The sequence below is a fragment of the Gasterosteus aculeatus genome, chromosome 4 (assembly GCF_964276395.1).
Source record: "Gasterosteus aculeatus chromosome 4, fGasAcu3.hap1.1, whole genome shotgun sequence".
NCBI lineage: Eukaryota > Metazoa > Chordata > Actinopteri > Perciformes > Gasterosteidae > Gasterosteus > Gasterosteus aculeatus.
In genome coordinates this window covers 9,928,916-9,948,710 of record NC_135691.1, presented here as the reverse complement: position 1 = coordinate 9,948,710, position 19,795 = coordinate 9,928,916, and the positions used below count along the sequence as shown (strand labels likewise).

Below are 19,795 nucleotides of genomic sequence, written 5' to 3'. Positions count from 1 at the left end.
AGTAACTGACAGTGAATTAGACAGAGAAAGGTCCTCTGAGTATAATATAACTGTGACTTGCTCTGATGAAGGAGTCCCCTCCCTCTCCAGCAGCGTCACTCTCACCTTACAGATCTCTGATGTTAATGATAACGCGCCTGTATTTGAGAGAAGCTCATATGAGGCCTATATTGTAGAAAACAACACACCGGGACTCTCTATATTCACAGTAAAAGCCACAGACGCTGACTGGAACCAGAATGCCCGTGTTTCTTACATGCTGGAGGACTCCTCTGTTAACGGAGTGCCAGTCTCCTCGTATGTGTCTGTTAGTGCTGATAGTGGAGTCATCCATGCAGTGCGCTCTTTTGACTACGAGCAGATCAAAGATTTCCACTTCCGCGTCAAAGCGCAAGATGGAGGCTCCCCTCCACTCAGTAGCAACGTGACTGTGAAAGTAATGATCCAGGACAAGAACGACAACCCTCCTCAGGTTCTGTACCCGGTGCAGACGGGAGGCTCTCTGGTGGCTGAGATGGTTCCTCGTTCAGCAGATGTGGGCTATCTGGTCACTAAAGTGGTGGCTGTTGACGTGGACTCTGGACAGAACGCCTGGCTCTCCTATAAACTGCAGAAAGCCACAGACAGGGCGCTGTTTGAAGTGGGCTTACAGAGTGGAGAAATAAGAACTATCCGCGGAGTCACTGATAAAGATGCTGTGAAACAAAGACTGACTGTGATAGTGGAGGACAACGGGCAGCCCTCTCGTTCAGCTACAGTCATTGTTAACGTGGCGGTGGCGGACAGCTTCCCTGAAGTGCTGTCTGAGTTCACTGACTACACACAAGACAATGAGTACAATGACAACCTGACCTTCTACTTAGTGTTGGCTTTGGCTGTAGTTTCCTTCCTCTTCATCACTTGTTTAGTGGTTATTATATCAGTGAAGATCTACAGATGGAGACAGTCTCGCGTCCTGTATCACTCCAATCTCCCTGTGATTCCGTATTATCCACCACGTTACTCAGACACTCTGGGGACAGGGACTCTCCCACACGTGTACAACTACGAGGTGTGCAGGACGAATGACTCCAGAAAGAGTGACTGTAAGTTCGGAACAGTCGGTAGTCAGAACGTGCTGATAATGGACCCCAGTTCTACAGGGACGATGCAGCGGATACAGAATGAGAAGAACATCCTGGATGAACCAGACTCTCCACTAGAGGTTAGACCATTTCGATAGCTTTAATATTTCATTTTATTTTTATTTTAACCGATGTTCAAATCAACTTGTCCTGCAGCACACAAATTGAACACAAAGAAATGTCTGAGTTGCCATACTATTCAAAACTAACACCACGCACAGTAAATAACACTGCTAACAAAAGTGAATACAATGATGTGTGGGGGTGTTAATGTTTTTGTTGTTGACTTCATGCCGCCTATTCAAGTATATGATAACTCAAAAACACATTGTCACAGCTTTCAAACAGTACTTGCGTGAAATGTCAATGTTTAAAATGAAAAGCAGCTACTCTCTGATTTCAATTCCTCTTGATCAACATTGTTTTATACTGAACTTGTTCTCTCTTTTGTAATCCGTGTTTTCAACTCAGAGGGTCGCTGTCGGCAAGCGCGTGGCAATTGAACTAGATTTTTTCTAATTTTCCGGCAGTGTCCTGCCTCTACGTGTACATACACAGGACATGAGCAGACAACGACATCATACACGGTGCGCGTTCTCAAAAAACCTGCGAGGAATTTATATCTCACTGGACATTAATTTTCGCTTCTACTACTTGGAGTGGACCTTTTTTTAAATTTCACATTGATTGCTTTGGAAAAGCTTTCAATGTAATGGCGCAGGACACCACTACGGACAGAACAATGAGACGGCAAGTACTGTTGCTTCTCTCGGTGCTATGTCTCAGCTACGTGCTCGGGCAGGTCAGCTATTCCATACCCGAAGAAATGGCGAAAGGCTCTGTCGTTGGTAACATAGCGCAAGATTTAGGTTTGGATCTTAATAGGCTGAAATCAGGTAAAGCTCGTGTGTATACGGGAGGAAGCGTTGAATATATCGGGCTGAATAAAGAAAGAGGGGTCCTTTTTATCCAAGAGAGGATAGACAGAGAGGCTTTATGCGGAGAGACAACACCTTGTGCTTTGCATTTCCAGTTGATTCTGGAAAATCCAATGGAGCTGTTTCGTGTAACAGTGGAGATCACCGACATAAACGATAATACACCTACTTTTACGAATGCAGAAAAACGCCTTGAAATCAGCGAGTCCGCTGTCATTGGATCGAAATTTGTGTTGGAGAAAGCCATCGATTTGGACATCGGAATGAATGGTTTACAAAGATATTCACTTGCGCCCACTGATAACTTTGTAATAAAAATCGAAAATCAGGCAGATGACAGTAAGAAGGTCGAGATGGTTCTACAAAAGCCTCTTGATAGAGAAAAGCAGGCGTTAATTTCGCTGCTGTTAACTGCAGTGGATGGAGGAGAGCCGCAAATGTCAGGGACATTGAAAATATTTGTAAATGTTTTGGATGTGAATGACAACGCACCTACATTCGCAAAACCACTGTATAGAGCAAAAATACTTGAGAATTCCCCCAAAGGCACCAGCGTAACGACTGTAAGCGCTTCTGATAAAGACATCGGCATTAACGGAGAATTATCATATCTAATATCTTCCAGCAAGCGTATTTTATCCGAACTATTTAACATTAATTCAAAAACAGGAGAAATTCTTCTTGTCGGTGAATTAGATTACGAAAAGGCAAAAATGTATCAAATCGATATTGAAGTTGTGGACAGCGGGGGACTCTCCGATTCCACGAAAGTATTAGTTGATGTTATTGATGTAAATGACAATACTCCTCAGATAAATATTATTTCAAAATCCGAGTCCATATTCGAGGATTCTTCTCCAAATACTGTTTTAGCTATGTTAAGTGTAAATGATCCAGATTCAGCAAGTAATGGTGAAATAGATTGTAATATAGACGGTAATAATCCCTTCAAAATTCAAACTACTTTAAATGGATTTTATACTTTAGTTACAGTAGATGATTTAGACAGAGAGGTCGCTTCTCATTATAATATAACTGTGACCTGCTCTGATGAAGGAGTCCCCTCCCTCTCCAGCAGCGTCACTCTCAGTTTACAGATCTCTGATGTTAATGATAACGCGCCTGTCTTTGAGAGAAGCTCATACGAGGCCTATATCGTAGAAAACAACACACCAGGTCTCTCTATATTCACAGTGAAAGCCACAGACGCTGACTGGAACCAGAACGCCCGTGTTTCTTACATCCTGGAGGACTCCTCTGTTAACGGAGTGCCAGTCTCCTCTTATGTGTCCGTTAGTGCTGATAGTGGAGTCATCCATGCAGTGCGCTCTTTTGACTACGAGCAGATCAAAGATTTCCACTTCCGCGTCAAAGCGCAGGATGGAGGCTCCCCTCCACTCAGTAGCAACGTGACTGTGAAAGTAATGATCCAGGACCAGAACGACAACCCTCCTCAGGTTCTGTACCCGGTGCAGACTGGAGGCTCTCTGGTGGCTGAGATGGTTCCTCGTTCAGCAGATGTGGGCTATCTGGTCACTAAAGTGGTGGCTGTTGATGTGGACTCTGGACAGAACGCCTGGCTCTCCTATAAACTGCAGAAAGCCACAGACAGGGCGCTGTTTGAAGTGGGCTTACAGAATGGAGAAATAAGAACTATCCGCGGAGTCTCTGATAAAGATGCTGTGAAACAAAGACTGACTGTGATAGTGGAGGACAACGGGCAGCCCTCTCGTTCAGCTACAGTCATTGTTAACGTGGCGGTGGCGGACAGCTTCCCTGAAGTGCTGTCTGAGTTCACTGACTACACACAAGACAAGGAGTACAATGACAACCTGACCTTCTACTTAGTGTTGGCTTTGGCTGTAGTTTCCTTCCTCTTCATCACATGTTTAGTGGTTATTATATCCGTGAAGATCTACAGATGGAGACAGTCTCGCGTCCTGTATCACTCCAATCTCCCTGTGATTCCGTATTATCCACCACGTTACTCAGACACTCTGGGGACAGGGACTCTCCCACACGTGTACAACTACGAGGTGTGCAGGACGAATGACTCCAGAAAGAGTGACTGTAAGTTCGGCACAGTCGGTAGTCAGAACGTGCTGATAATGGACCCGAGTTCTACAGGAACGATGCAGCGGATACAAAGTGAGAAGAACATCCTGGATGAACCAGACTCTCCTCTAGAGGTTGGTCATTTGGTATAATAACACATTTTAACACATTTGCATGTTTCTTACAACTGAGGAAGTCCTTACCCTGTCCCATTTTCATGGGTTTGCAACTAGCACCATGGACAGAGGCACTGGTGTTACTTTTGCCCTGAACCTTTTTAATTATTTGCAGCTGCAGCATTGACTATTTTTTTGTTTTTTATGCTTGTGGGTGGTTATGTCTGGTTATGAGCTCTTATTGATCCCGCAACCGATGAATGTACATTATTTCTATAAACTATTTATTTCATTTTTTTCTTCCTATAAATCTATCCACCCATCTCTCTGTATCTTTCTGTCTCTCTGTCTAATTTGTCTTTCTACCCATATACCTATGTGTCTACTTTTGGCAAACATTACATAGCTTAACCAAATGTTTGGCTGTCACGTGTTTGTTTTACTGATTACTTGAATTCAATTTTTCATCCGTACATCATAGTTTTTTATTTCCACCGTTCATGATTACATCTATTAATAAAATTCTCCACACTAGTGTGAAGGAAAGTCCTTTATTTTTGCATTTTGCATTCGTCAATCAACTTTTAAGGCTTTTAATCATGGAACATTTAAATATGCAGAACTTTATTTTGCTGGTGTGTCGTGTAATTCAATGCTGTGCACTCATAGGGCCGCTGTTGGCCAGTGTGTCAATGTTTCACGCTGGGTATGAAAAGAAACCTCCCCATAATGTCTATCAGACACCGAAAGCCATTCACATGGTTACACCGTCGGCAACGTTTTTAACCAATGTAGTAAAAAAAAAAACCTTTTTCTAACGGATGTGGACTATTATGGATTGATACCGTTCACTTGCTTTTCGGAAAATATTATGGACCATAAAAATCCGTTCAATTTGGAAGATAATTTGTCACATTGAATTTTGCGAGGAAATATCGAGCAGAACAATGAGACGGCAAGTACTGTTGTTTTCTCTGGTCCTTCATCTAAGTACAGTGCTCGGCCAAATCAGCTACTCGATCCCGGAGGAAATGCCGAGTGGCTCTTTAGTCGGCAGTATTGCTCAAGATTTGGGATTAGATATTAAACGAGTGAAATCAGGCAAAGCTCGGGTGTACACAGGAGACGGGGTGGGATACATCGAGCTAAATACAGAACGAGGAGTCCTACTTATCAAAGACAGAATAGACAGAGAAGCGATTTGCAGACAGACTACGCCTTGTGCTTTACATTTCCAGATTATTTTGGAGAATCCGATGGAGTTCTATAGCATCACAGTGGAAATAACAGATATAAATGACAGTCCCCCGACCTTTGAAAAGAACGAAGTCAGTTTTAAAATAAGCGAATCTGCTGTAATTGGAGCAACCTTCGGATTAGATAGAGCAATAGATCTTGATGTCGGCAAAAATGGTCTTCAAAACTACGAGCTGAAACCTACCGATAATTTTATACTCAAACGAAATAGTCAGGGGGATGGAACAGAAAAAGTGGAAATGGTTTTACAGAAGCACCTCGACAGAGAGAAGGAAGATATAATTTCTTTAGTTTTAACAGCGTTTGATGGAGGAGACCCCCAAATGTCAGGGACAATTAGGATTTCCATCACAGTGTTGGATGCCAATGATAACGCTCCTGTTTTTACACAGTCAACGTACACCGCCACAGTCTTAGAAAATGCACCAATTGGGACAATTGTTACAGGCGTGGCTGCGTCCGACGCAGATTATGGAACGAATTGCAGAATTAAGTATTCAATTACTAACAGTTTAGATCAAGCACACGCATTGTTTCAGATTCATGAAGACAGTGGTGAAATTCGATTGATTGGAAATATTGATTATGAAAAAATGCAAAATTACCATATTGATATACGTGCAAGTGACGATGGTGGACTTACAGATTCATGCAAAGTCATAGTAGAAGTGGTGGATATAAACGACAATAAACCAGCAATAAATATAATGTCAAAATTAAACATGATATCTGAGCACTCTAAGGTGAGCACTGTTGTAGCTATGATTAACGTTCAAGACCCTGATTCAAGGGAAAACGGAAAAGTTCACTGTTTCATCAACAACAACACCCCTTTAACGATAATATCGACATCAAAAAAATTCTACAGTTTAGTAACTGACGGTGAATTAGACAGAGAGAAATCCTCTGAGTATAATATAACGGTAATGTGCTCTGATGAAGGAGTCCCCTCCCTCTCTAGTAGCGTCACTCTAAATATACAGATCTCCGATGTTAATGATAACGCGCCTGACTTTGAGCGAACCTCATACGAGGCCTATATTGTAGAAAACAACACACCAGGACTCTCTATATTCAAAGTAAAAGCCACAGACGTTGACTGGAACCAGAACGCCCGTGTTTCTTACATACTGGAGGACTCCTCTGTTAACGGAGTGCCAGTCTCCTCGTATGTGTCCGTTAGTGCTGATAGTGGAGTCATCCATGCAGTGCGCTCTTTTGACTACGAGCAGATCAAAGATTTCCACTTCCGCGTCAAAGCGCAAGATGGAGGCTCCCCTCCACTCAGTAGCAACGTGACCGTGAAAGTAATGATCCAGGACCAGAACGACAACCCTCCTCAGGTTCTGTACCCGGTGCAGACGGGAGGCTCTCTGGTGGCTGAGATGGTTCCTCGTTCAGCAGATGTGGGCTATCTGGTAACTAAAGTGGTGGCTGTTGACGTGGACTCTGGACAGAACGCCTGGCTCTCCTATAAACTGCAGAAAGCCACAGACAGGGCGCTGTTTGAAGTGGGCTTACAGAATGGAGAAATAAGAACTATCCGCGGAGTCACTGATAAAGATGCTGTGAAGCAAAGACTGACTGTGATAGTGGAGGACAACGGGCAGCCCTCTCGTTCAGCTACAGTCATTCTTAACGTGGCGGTGGCGGACAGCTTCCCTGAAGTACTGTCTGAGTTCACTGACTACACACAAGACAAGGAGTACAATGACAATCTGACCTTCTACTTAGTGTTGGCTTTGGCTGTAGTTTCCTTCCTCTTTATCACGTGTTTAGTGGTTATTATATCGGTGAAGATCTACAGATGGAGACAGTCTCGCGTCCTGTATCACTCCAATCTCCCTGTGATTCCGTATTATCCACCACGTTACTCAGACACTTTGGGGACAGGGACTCTCCCACACGTGTACAACTACGAGGTGTGCAGGACGAATGACTCCAGAAAGAGTGACTGTAAGTTCGGCACAGTCGGTAGTCAGAACGTGCTGATAATGGACCCCAGTTCTACGAGGACGATGCAGCGGATGCAGAGTGACAAGAACATCCTGGATGAACCAGACTCTCCTCTAGAGGTGAGTCATACTCGGTATAATTGTTGGCCCACAGTTATTTAGCTTGATAAGTCAGTTTGAATTTGCCAGTAAAACAACATTTCAGCACCATGGAAAGCGGCAATGAAAGCACAATGTCACATTAATTCCCTCTTGCAAGTTCACTCAACTAACACTGAGCAAGGTTCGACTCTTGTGCTTTTGTCGTTTACATAGACTTTTTTAATTATTGCATTATTGTTGATTCAATCATTGACTTTGCTGTTATTTGGTTTTGTCTGATATACATTCTGTTTCATTATTTGTCTAGCTTATTGAAGGCTAATGTTATAAGGGATATCTGTATAGTTATGTATTTGGCTCCTTGTAGTTGAATATAATTTCGCTGTACTCTGAGCACAAATCTAATCACTTTCACCGACTTGAGCTAAAATCCTACACCAGACAATTAATTTCTTCTTCACAGTTTAATAATCTATTCATAGTATTATTCTAAAAATATAATCGATGCAATACTCCTGATACTAATTAGAAATCTCTGTCATAGTAATTGTTGTAGTTATCATATAGCTCTAACGCCTCGTGTTCTTGTCTTTTGCTCCCACAATTCTCTTCTATGAAAATAGTTGTTGTTCGGTATATTGAACAGAAAGGGCCGCTATTGGCTTGAGAGCGGCAGTCTTCAGTGGGGCACGCAACTGTACCTCCCCCTTAGATTGTGACATAGACAATAAAAAGGGACTAACAGCATGTGTGCTCGCTTCACGTATATGGAAAGCTTTCATTTCCGTGGATCATTTTTTGATACAGCATCGTAAACTCAACCGCATTCATACGGATTGCATTGTTTTAATTGAAGATGGAATACAACGACGAAGCAATGAGACGGCAAGTACCGTTGCTCATCTTGGTTCTCTCACTCACTTCGGCGTTCGGGCAAGTCAGCTACTCCATTCCCGAGGAAATGGAAAGAGGTTCATTAGTATGTAAAATAGGTCAAGATTTAGGTTTGGATTTTATAAGGCTCAAATCGGGCAGAGCGCGTATTCATTCGGGTGACAGTGCAGAATATATCGAGCTGAACAAAGACAGGGGTGTCCTGCTTATCAAGGAAAGAATAGACAGGGAATTGTTGTGTGGAGAAACAACGCCCTGTGCTTTGCATTTGCAGATGATTTTGGAAAATCCGATGGAATTGTTTCGCATAACAATAGAGATTACAGACATAAACGATAATGCTCCCTGCTTTGCGTCGAGTGAAACACGTTTTGAAATCAGTGAGTCCGCCGTTATTGGTTCTAAATTTGTGCTTGAGAAAGCCATCGATGCAGACATTGGTGTAAATGATCTGCAAAGCTATTCGCTTAATCCAGCAAACAACTTTGCTTTGAAAATAGAGAATCAAGCGGACGGAAGTAAAAAGGTGGAAATGGTTCTACAGAAGCCTCTAGATCGAGAGCACCAGAATCAGATATCACTGTTATTAACTGCTCTAGACGGTGGAGAGCCGCGCAAGTCTGGTAAAATGCAGATAACGGTTAACGTGTTAGATGTTAACGACAATGCACCGGTTTTCACTAAACCAGTATATAAAGCAACAATTACCGAGAATTCCCCCAGGGGAACCAGTGTTATAACTGTAAGTGCATCTGACAAAGACGGAGGCTCTAATGGCGACATTTCATTCGCTATTTCGAATAGCAAGCGCCGATTATCTGATCTATTTCAGATTGATACGAAAACGGGAGAAGTTATCTTAATCGGTGAATTAGATTACGAAAAAGCTACGGTCTTTCAAATTGATATAGAAGCTATGGATAATGGAGGACTCTCTGATTCCAGTAAGATTATTGTAGATATCACTGATGTAAATGACAACAGTCCTCAGTTAAAGATACTCTCTAAATCTGAAGCCATTTCAGAAGATTCTCCTCACAATCATGTGATTGCTATGTTTAGCATAAATGACCCTGACTCTGAAAAGAGTGGAGAAGTGACGTGTAATATTAATGAAGATATTCCTTTTAAAATACATAACACAATGAATGGATTTTATAGTTTAGTTACAGAGGTAGCTTTGGATAGAGAGGTAGCATCCCAATATAACATAACTGTGACTTGCTCCGACAAGGGAGTCCCCTCCCTCTCCAGCAGCGTCACTCTCACGTTACAGATCTCTGATGTTAATGATAACGCGCCTGTTTTTGAGAGAAGCTCATATGAGGCCTATATTGTAGAAAACAACACACCAGGTCTCTCTATATTCACAGTAAAAGCCACAGACGCTGACTGGAACCAAAACGCCCGTGTTTCTTACATACTGGAGGACTCCGCTGTTAACGGAGTGCCAGTCTCCTCGTATGTGTCCGTTAGTGCTGATAGTGGAGTCATCCATGCAGTGCGCTCTTTTGACTACGAGCAGATCAAAGATTTCCACTTCCGCGTCAAAGCGCAGGATGGAGGCTCCCCTCCACTCAGTAGCAACGTGACTGTGAAAGTACTGATCCAGGACCAGAACGACAACCCTCCCCAGGTTCTGTACCCGGTCCAGACTGGAGGCTCTCTGGTGGCTGAGATGGTTCCTCGTTCAGCAGATGTGGGCTATCTGGTCACTAAAGTGGTGGCTGTTGACGTGGACTCTGGACAGAACGCCTGGCTCTCCTATAAACTGCAGAAAGCCACAGACAGGGCGCTGTTTGAAGTGGGCTTACAGAATGGAGAAATAAGAACTATCCGCGGAGTCACTGATAAAGATGCTGTGAAACAAAGACTGACTGTGATAGTGGAGGACAACGGGCAGCCCTCTCGTTCAGCTACAGTCATTGTTAACGTGGCGGTGGCGGACAGCTTCCCTGAAGTGCTGTCTGAGTTCACTGACTACACACAAGACAAGGAGTACAATGACAACCTGACCTTCTACTTAGTGTTGGCTTTGGCTGTAGTTTCCTTCCTCTTTATCACGTGTTTAGTGGTTATTATATCGGTGAAGATCTACAGATGGAGACAGTCTCGCGTCCTGTATCACTCCAATCTCCCTGTGATTCCGTATTATCCACCACGTTACTCAGACACTTTGGGGGCAGGGACTCTCCCACACGTGTACAACTACGAGGTGTGCAGGACGAATGACTCCAGAAAGAGTGACTGCAAGTTCGGAACAGTCGGTAGTCAGAACGTGCTGATAATGGACCCCAGTTCTACAGGAACGATGCAGCGGATACAGAGTGAGAAGAACATCCTGGATGAACCAGATTCTCCCTTAGAGGTTTGTCATAAGCTGCTAATGTGATAAGTGTTGGCCCAGGAGGACCTTAAAACGTTTTTTGATAGAGGCAAATTTTCAGCACCTTGGAAAGCAACATTCAAGTCCCGACTCCAATTGAATTCACTTTTGCACACTTCTTTAAGATGCTTGCTTTCCTTTACGTGGTACACTCATTCGTTAAGTACTGTACTTCCAATTAAATATGTCTCACTACATAAAGGATAATTAAATTTTATTTCGTTTAACTTTCTGTTCTGCAGGTTATCTGTTTGCTACGTGAAATGAATGTGTACATATAGTGTTTCTCAATTTATAGGCATGTCTTAGTCTTGTACTTTCATAATTTGAACTCGTCGGGCCGCTGTTGCCCAATATCTTTTTGTTTCGCATTGCCTCTGTGACTCATTCTCACAGGCATTGCTCCAGCATCTAACGGAGGCACTGTCGCATACGTAGAAGGCGCACTCCGGAGATCGGACATTATTTTCCACCGATATCTCAGGGTGGGATTCGGTTTTTCTCGGGATTAAAACATTTCCTTCCATACTTTTTATTTAAACCAAACGGAATTTCCTCTTTTTTAACGGACTATAAAAAACAAGCTCTCGTGCCACAGAGCTATCCGAGAGAACAATGAAACGGCAAGTACTGTTGTTAATTTCCACCTTCTGCCTCAGCTCTGTGATCGGGCAGGTCAGCTACTCGATTCCGGAGGAACTGGCAAAGGGGTCTTTGGTCGGTAACATAGCGCGGGATTTGGGTTTAGATGGCAAACGTCTCCAGTCAGGTAAAGCTCGCATTTATACGGGAGACAGTGTCCAGTATATCGAGCTAGACCGAGAAAGAGGAATCCTCGTTATTAAAGAAAGAATAGACCGAGAAGGCCTCTGCAGACAGACAACGCCTTGCGCTTTGCATTTTCAAATTACGTTAGAGGGCCCACTAGAATTATTTCCAGTTACTGTAGAAATTACTGATATTAATGACAATGTTCCAGCATTCCAAAATGTGGAGAGAAGATTCGAAATAAGCGAATCGGCGGTGATCGGCTCTAAGTTTATGCTAGAGAAAGCGATAGACCCTGATATCGGGCTGAATGGGCTTCAGAAATACACTTTAAAACCAAGTGACAATTTCATGCTTAAATTGCAAAGTCAATCTGATGGCAGCAAAAAGGTTGAAATGATTTTACAAAAGTCGTTGGACCGAGAAAAACAACAACACATATCTTTACTCTTGACAGCGGAGGATGGCGGGGAACCACAAATGACCGGAACAATGCACATCCATGTTACGGTTCTGGATGCAAACGACAATGCTCCGGTGTTTACTAAGTCCGTTTACAAAGCCAGCATTATAGAAAACTCCCCAATAGGGACACTAGTTACAAAGGTCAGTGCTTCAGATGCAGACCAGGGATCAAATGGAGAGGTGATCTATGTCATCGGGAATAGCATTGATACTGTGTCAAAATTATTTCACATTAATGGTGAAGGTGAAGTGATACTAGATGGACCAGTAGACTATGAAAAAGAAAAAAATTATCACGTTGATATAGAGGCAATTGATCAAGGCGGGCTATCGGATTCAAGTAAGGTAATAATTGATGTAATTGACGTTAATGACAATAGCCCTGTTGTAAATATAATATCAACATCAAGCTCAGTACAAGAGGACTCAACACCAAAAACAGTAATAGCCTTAATGAGTGTCAATGACCCTGATTCTGATACAAATGGAAAAGTCAACTGTGTGATAAATGAACATATCCCGTTTGAAATCAAATTTACATCAAATCATTTTTATCGTTTAGTGACAGAGAGAGAATTAGACAGAGAGACCGACTCTGCGTATAATATCACAGTGACCTGCTCTGATGAGGGAGTCCCCTCCCTCTCCAGCAGCGTCACTCTCACCTTACAGATCTCTGATGTTAATGATAACGCGCCTGTCTTTGAGATGAACTCATATGAGGCCTATATTGTAGAAAACAACACACCTGGACTCTCTATATTCACAGTGAAAGCCAGTGACGCTGACTGGAACCAGAACGCCCGTGTTTCTTACATCCTGGAGGACTCCTCTGTTAACGGAGTGCCAGTCTCCTCGTATGTGTCCGTTAGTGCTGATAGTGGAGTCATCCATGCAGTGCGCTCTTTTGACTACGAGCAGATCAAAGATTTCCACTTCTGCGTCAAAGCGCAAGATGGAGGCTCCCCTCCGCTCAATAGCAACGTGACCGTGAAAGTAATGATCCAGGACAAGAACGACAACCCTCCTCAGGTTCTGTACCCGGTGCAGACTGGAGGCTCTCTGGTGGCTGAGATGGTTCCTCGTTCAGCAGATGTGGGCTATCTGGTCACTAAAGTGGTGGCTGTTGACGTGGACTCTGGACAGAACGCCTGGCTCTCCTATAAACTGCAGAAAGCCACAGACAGGGCGCTGTTTGAAGTGGGCTTACAGAATGGAGAAATAAGAACTATCCGCGGAGTCACTGATAAAGATGCTGTGAAACAAAGACTGACTGTGATAGTGGAGGACAACGGGCAGCCCTCTCGTTCAGCTACAGTCATTGTTAACGTGGCGGTGGCGGACAGCTTCCCTGAAGTGCTGTCTGAGTTCACTGACTACACACAAGACAAGGAGTACAATGACAACATGACCTTCTACCTAGTGTTGGCTTTGGCTGTAGTGTCCTTCCTCTTCATCACGTGTTTAGTAGTTATTATATCGGTGAAGATCTACAGATGGAGGCAGTCTCGCGTCCTGTATCACTCCAATCTCCCTGTGATTCCGTATTATCCACCACGTTACTCAGACACTCTGGGGACAGGGACTCTCCCACACGTGTACAACTACGAGGTGTGCAGGACGAATGACTCCAGAAAGAGTGACTGTAAGTTCGGAACAGTCGGTAGTCAGAACGTGCTGATAATGGACCCCAGTTCTACAGGGACGATGCAGCGGATACAGAATGAGAAGAACATCCTGGATGAACCAGACTCTCCTCTAGAGGTTAGGATCTTGAAACTATAACCTCCAGACTCTTGGTTTTATTTACTCTTCAATGTTCTGTCCATTCTATTTCAGTCAAATAGAAAGGGAAGAGCATATCCACCATTCTCTTTGTCTTTAAATTGAAACACGAGTTTCTGTCTTATTTCTGTTGTTGTTTGTTCACACTGCTGATGCTTGTCTTGGGACACTTTTTATTGTCATACACCCAGTGATTATTCGCTGTTAATCTGCCAATAAGACCGTAAATTATACCAATATTTTTTTTCTAAGTGTTTTATTATAAATTGTCAACGTAGGTAATAATGAGACCAAGATTATAATTTCTTTATATCATGTGATTTCGTCCTCTGAACTCAGTGGGCCGCTGTTGACCAGCATCTTGGCGTTCACATTTATTTTTATTTAAGACATCCCCTGTACTGTCACAAGCGGAGCACTCCGAAGCATAGCGCACAGTTGGTCGTGGATGAAACACGGAATATCAAGCTGGAACCATTTCGTCGTTAATTTTTGATTAAACAGCAATTCTATTTGCATCGGTAACGCTCGTTTCAGGGAGGGGAGGGCGTTATATTTGATTTGCGGGTGAGCCTGACAGAACAATGAGACGGCAAGTACTGTTGTTTTTCTCGGTCCTGTTCCTCAGCTCGGCGCTCGGCCAGGTCAGCTTCTCAATTCCAGAGGAGATGGCAAAGGGGTCTTTGGTCGGTAACATAGCTCACGATTTAGGATTGGATGTTAAACGATTACAAGCCGGAAAAGCTCGCATCCACACAGGAGACAGTGCGGAATACGTCCAACTTAACAAGGAAAAAGGACTCCTCATTATCAAAGAGAGAATAGATCGCGAAGCCCTCTGCGGTCAGACAACGCCTTGCGCTCTGCATTTTCAAATTGCCTTGGAAAACCCAATAGAAATATTCCCGATTACTGTCGAAATTACAGATATTAACGACAATGCTCCCGTATTTGAAAAGGCAGAGAGGCGGTTTGAAATAAGCGAGTCTGCTGTTGTTGGCTCTAAGTTCATGCTAGAGAAAGCAATAGACGCCGATATAGGACAGAATGGTCTACAGAGCTATACGCTCAAGCCCGATGATCATTTTGTGCTTAAATTGCATAGTCAGTCTGATGGTGGTAAAAAGGTAGAAATGATTTTAAAGAAACCTTTGGATAGGGAAAAGCAGGAATTCGCAGCATTATTGTTAACGGCTATTGATGGAGGAGAACCGCATAGGTCTGGAACAATGCAGATTCATATTAATGTGTTAGACGTAAATGATAACGCTCCTGTTTTTACGAAAAACATTTACAAAGCAAGTGTAAAAGAAAACTCCACTACGGGAACGCTCATTACAAAGGTGAGTGCCTCCGATGTGGACAAAGGCTCTAATGGAGAAGTTACCTACGTAATTGGAAACAGTATGAGGAGCATTTCAAAATTGTTCCAAGTTACTGACGACGGTCTTCTTATATTGAATGGGCCAATAGATTATGAAAAAGCCAAAAAGTATGAGATAGATATAGAGGCAGTTGACAGAGGTGGTTTTTCTGATTCAAGTAAAATAGTCATTGATGTAGGTGATATAAATGATAATAGTCCTGTTATCAATATGATTTCATTCTCACATTTAATAGGAGAGGATATACTTCCCAACACAGTGGTAGCTGCAATGAGTGTAAATGATCCTGATTCTGAAGAAAACGGAAAGGTCCGATGTGTAATTGATAAAAATATCCCATTTTTAATCACACCTACGTCGAGTAACTTCTATAGCATCGTTACAGACAGTAAATTAGACAGAGAGGTCGCTTCTAAATATAATGTAACTGTGACCTGCTCTGATGAGGGAGTCCCCTCCCTCTCCAGCAGCGTCACTCTCACCTTACAGATCTTTGATGTTAATGATAACGCGCCTGTATTTGAGAGAAGCTCCTATGAGGCCTATATTGTAGAAAACAACACACCGGGACTCTCTATATTCACAGTGAAAGCCAGAGACGCTGACTGGAACCAGAACGCCCGTGTTTCTTACATCCTGGAGCACTCCTCTGTTAACGGAGTGCCAGTCTCCTCTTATGTGTCCGTTAGTGCTGATAGTGGAGTCATCCATGCAGTGCGCTCTTTTGACTACGAGCAGATCAAAGATTTCCACTTCCGCGTCAAAGCGCAAGATGGAGGCTCCCCTCCACTCAGTAGCAACGTGACCGTGAAAGTAATGATCCAGGACCAGAACGACAACCCTCCTCAGGTTCTGTACCCGGTGCAGACTGGAGGCTCTCTGGTGGCTGAGATGGTTCCTCGTTCAGCAGATGTGGGCTATCTGGTCACTAAAGTGGTGGCTGTTGACGTGGACTCTGGACAGAACGCCTGGCTCTCCTATAAACTGCAGAAAGCCACAGACAGGGCGCTGTTTGAAGTGGGCTTACAGAATGGAGAAATAAGAACTATCCGCGGAGTCACTGATAAAGATGCTGTGAAACAAAGACTGACTGTGATAGTGGAGGACAACGGACAGCCCTCTCGTTCAGCTACAGTCATTGTTAACGTGGCGGTGGCGGACAGCTTCCCTGAAGTGCTGTCTGAGTTCACTGACTACACACAAGACAAGGAATACAATGACAACCTGACTTTCTACTTAGTCTTGGCTTTGGCTGTAGTGTCCTTCCTCTTTATCACGTGTTTAGTGGTTATTATATCGGTGAAGATCTACAGATGGAGACAGTCTCGCGTCCTGTATCACTCCAATCTCCCTGTGATTCCGTATTATCCACCACGTTACTCAGACACTCTGGGGACAGGGACTCTCCCACACGTGTACAACTACGAGGTGTGCAGGACGAATGACTCCAGAAAGAGTGACTGTAAGTTCGGCACAGTCGGTAGTCAGAACGTGCTGATAATGGACCCCAGTTCTACAGGAACGATGCAGCGGATACAGAATGAGAAGAATATCCTGGACGAACCTGACTCTCCTCTTGAGGTTAGAACGGTGATTCATCACATCCGTACTCCTTAACTTGTGCAACGTTCTAATCGTCTTGCATTTTGTTTAATATATTTGGTCGTTCATTCTTCAGCACCATGGAGAGCAAAATCCTTTTCTTTTATATGCATGATATCATCTTTTTTATTATAGAAAAGCACCACCGTGTACTTTGTGTATTTAAAAATACTTTACCATATTTTTAGAATGTATTTCAAGTCCACTTCATTTTATTTTTGTGGAATGTAATTCCAAATTTGATGTTTTTTTGTCCTATTTATATCACCAAACATGGTTTGCAGTTTTACTTTCTCAACTCGATGGGCCGCTGTTGGCTAGTGTGTCGCAGTCAACGGACATTTACAGCAGTACCGCGTCTTCATTTAGTTGTATTAGAGAGAAGGGGCGGACGCAGATCGCATTCTCTTCTGTTGAGGGATCTATGCACTGCAAGACACAACGTTCTCGCTTTTGCTTTAAATTTGGACATAATTTTTTTCCTTGTTTTTATTTGAATGAGTTTTCATCTTTTTGACGGATATTTCAAGATCGCTGTTTCATCTTGCCGATATTATTTCAAACAATGAGACGGCAAGTACTGTTGTTTATCCCGATCCTCTATTTTAGTGCAGTATATGGCCAGGCCAGCTACTCGATTCCGGAGGAGATGGCGAAAGGCTCTCTAGTCGGTAATATAGCTCAAGATTTAGGTTTGGATGTTAAACGACTGAGGTTGGGTAACGCTCGTGTTTATTCTGGTGATAGCAGAGAGTTTATCGAGTTGAATCGCGAAAGAGGAGTCCTCCTTATCAAAGATAAAATAGACAGAGAGGCTTTGTGCGCTGATACGACACCGTGTGCTGTGCATTTTCAGATTGTGTTAGAGAATCCTATGGAATTTTACAGCGTATCAGTTGAAATTACAGATATAAACGACAATGCACCAACCTTTGAAAAAAACGAAATTAAATTCTTAATAAGCGAGTCTGCAGTTGTCGGGGCAAAATTCTTTTTAGAAAGAGCAGTTGATTTGGATGTAGGTATAAATAGTCTACAAAGATATTTTCTCAAACCAAGTGATCATTTTATGCTTAAATTGCACAACCAAGCCGATGGTACAAAGAACGTTGAAATGGTCTTACAAAAACCTCTCGATAGAGAGAAAAACGAGAAGATATCTTTGGCGCTGACCGCTGTAGATGGAGGAGAACCACAAATGTCGGGAGCAATGCAGATCCTCATCACAGTTTTAGATGTCAATGACAATGCACCTGTTTTCACACAGCCCATATATAAGGGCAGTGTGGCTGAAAATGCTGCAAAGGGCACGATCGTGACCACTGTCAGTGCTTCAGATGCTGATGGTACATTAAATGGCAAAGTAACATACTCAATCAAAAACACTATGGATGACGTTAGACACATGTTTGAAGTTAATGAGGACAGTGGCGAAGTTAGTTTGACTGGACAATTAGATTATGAAAAGAAACGAATTTTTCAGATCAATTTACTTGCCATGGATAATGGGGGGTTAACTGATTCTTGTAAAGTGGTTGTTGATGTCGTTGATATAAATGACAACGAACCAATGATTAAAATAATGTCTAAATCAGCTGTTATATCAGAGAGTGCAAAGCCCAAAACAGTGGTTACAATGATTAACATTCAAGACCCAGACGCAGGAGAAAATGGTAAAGTTCAGTGTTTCATTACTGAGAATATTCCTTTTGTTTTGGAATCAACATCAAATAACTTCTATAGTTTAGTAACTGATAATGAATTAGACAGAGAGGGATCCTTTGAGTATAATATTACTGTGACTTGCTCTGATGAAGGAGTCCCCTCCCTCTCCAGCAGTGTCACTCTCACCTTACAGATCTCTGATGTTAATGATAACGCGCCTGTATTTGAGAGGAGCTCATATGAGGCCTATATTGTAGAAAACAACACACCAGGTCTCTCTATATTCACAGTGAACGCCACAGACGTTGACTGGAACCAGAACGCCCGTGTTTCTTACATCCTGGAGGACTCCTCTGTTAACGGAGTGCCAGTCTCCTCTTATGTGTCCGTTAGTGCTGATAGTGGAGTCATCCATGCAGTGCGCTCTTTTGACTACGAGCAGATCAAAGATTTCCACTTTCGCGTCAAAGCGCAGGATGGAGGCTCCCCTCCACTCAGTAGCAACGTGACTGTGAAAGTAATGATCAACGACCAGAACGACAACCCTCCTCAGGTTCTGTACCCGGTGCAGACTGGAGGCTCTCTGGTGGCTGAGATGGTTCCTCGTTCAGCAGATGTGGGCTATCTGGTCACTAAAGTGGTGGCTGTTGATGTGGACTCTGGACAGAACGCCTGGCTCTCCTATAAACTGCAGAAAGCCACAGACAGGGCGCTGTTTGAAGTGGGCTTACAGAATGGAGAAATAAGAACCATCCGCGGAGTCACTGATAAAGATGCTGTGAAACAAAGACTGACTGTGATAGTGGAGGACAACGGGCAGCCCTCTCGTTCAGCTACAGTCATTGTTAACGTGGCGGTGGCGGACAGCTTCCCTGAAGTGCTGTCTGAGTTCACTGACTACACACAAGACAAGGAGTACAATGACAACCTGACCTTTTACTTAGTGTTGGCCTTGGCTGTAGTTTCCTTCCTCTTCATCACGTGTTTAGTGGTTATTATATCGGTGAAGATCTACAGGTGGAGACAGTCTCGCGTCCTGTATCACTCCAATCTCCCTGTGATTCCGTATTATCCACCACGTTACTCAGACACTCTGGGGACAGGGACTCTCCCACACGTGTACAACTACGAGGTGTGCAGGACGAATGACTCCAGAAAGAGTGACTGTAAGTTCGGCACAGTCGGTAGTCAGAACGTGCTGATAATGGACCCCAGTTCTACAGGAACGATGCAGCGGATACAGAGTGAGAAGAACATCCTGGATGAACCAGACTCTCCACTAGAGGTTAGAACGGTGA

The 19,795-nt window shown here is 43.3% G+C and overlaps 1 protein-coding gene across 32 annotated transcripts in view; it reads left to right on the top strand.

The window, feature by feature from the left end:
* The window catches only part of LOC120818130 (protocadherin gamma-C5), a 168,550-nt gene that overhangs the window by 91,330 nt on the left and 57,425 nt on the right, over nucleotides 1-19,795 (top strand). For 4 of the 32 annotated variants that reach the window (XM_078101243.1, XM_078101239.1, XM_078101226.1 and 1 more), the window contains exon 1: nucleotides 4,696-7,565. The exons of 15 other annotated variants lie outside the window; for them this stretch is intronic. In XM_078101243.1, the coding sequence (XP_077957369.1) occupies nucleotides 5,181-7,565 (2,385 nt within the window). In that variant the 5' untranslated portion in view covers nucleotides 4,696-5,180. Of the gene's footprint in view, nucleotides 1-1,279; nucleotides 4,252-4,695; nucleotides 7,566-7,772; nucleotides 10,810-11,625; nucleotides 13,825-16,832; nucleotides 19,783-19,795 lie in introns of those variants that run through there. 13 more of the 32 variants (XM_078101242.1, XM_078101238.1, XM_078101225.1 and 10 more) reach the window with 4 other exon arrangements.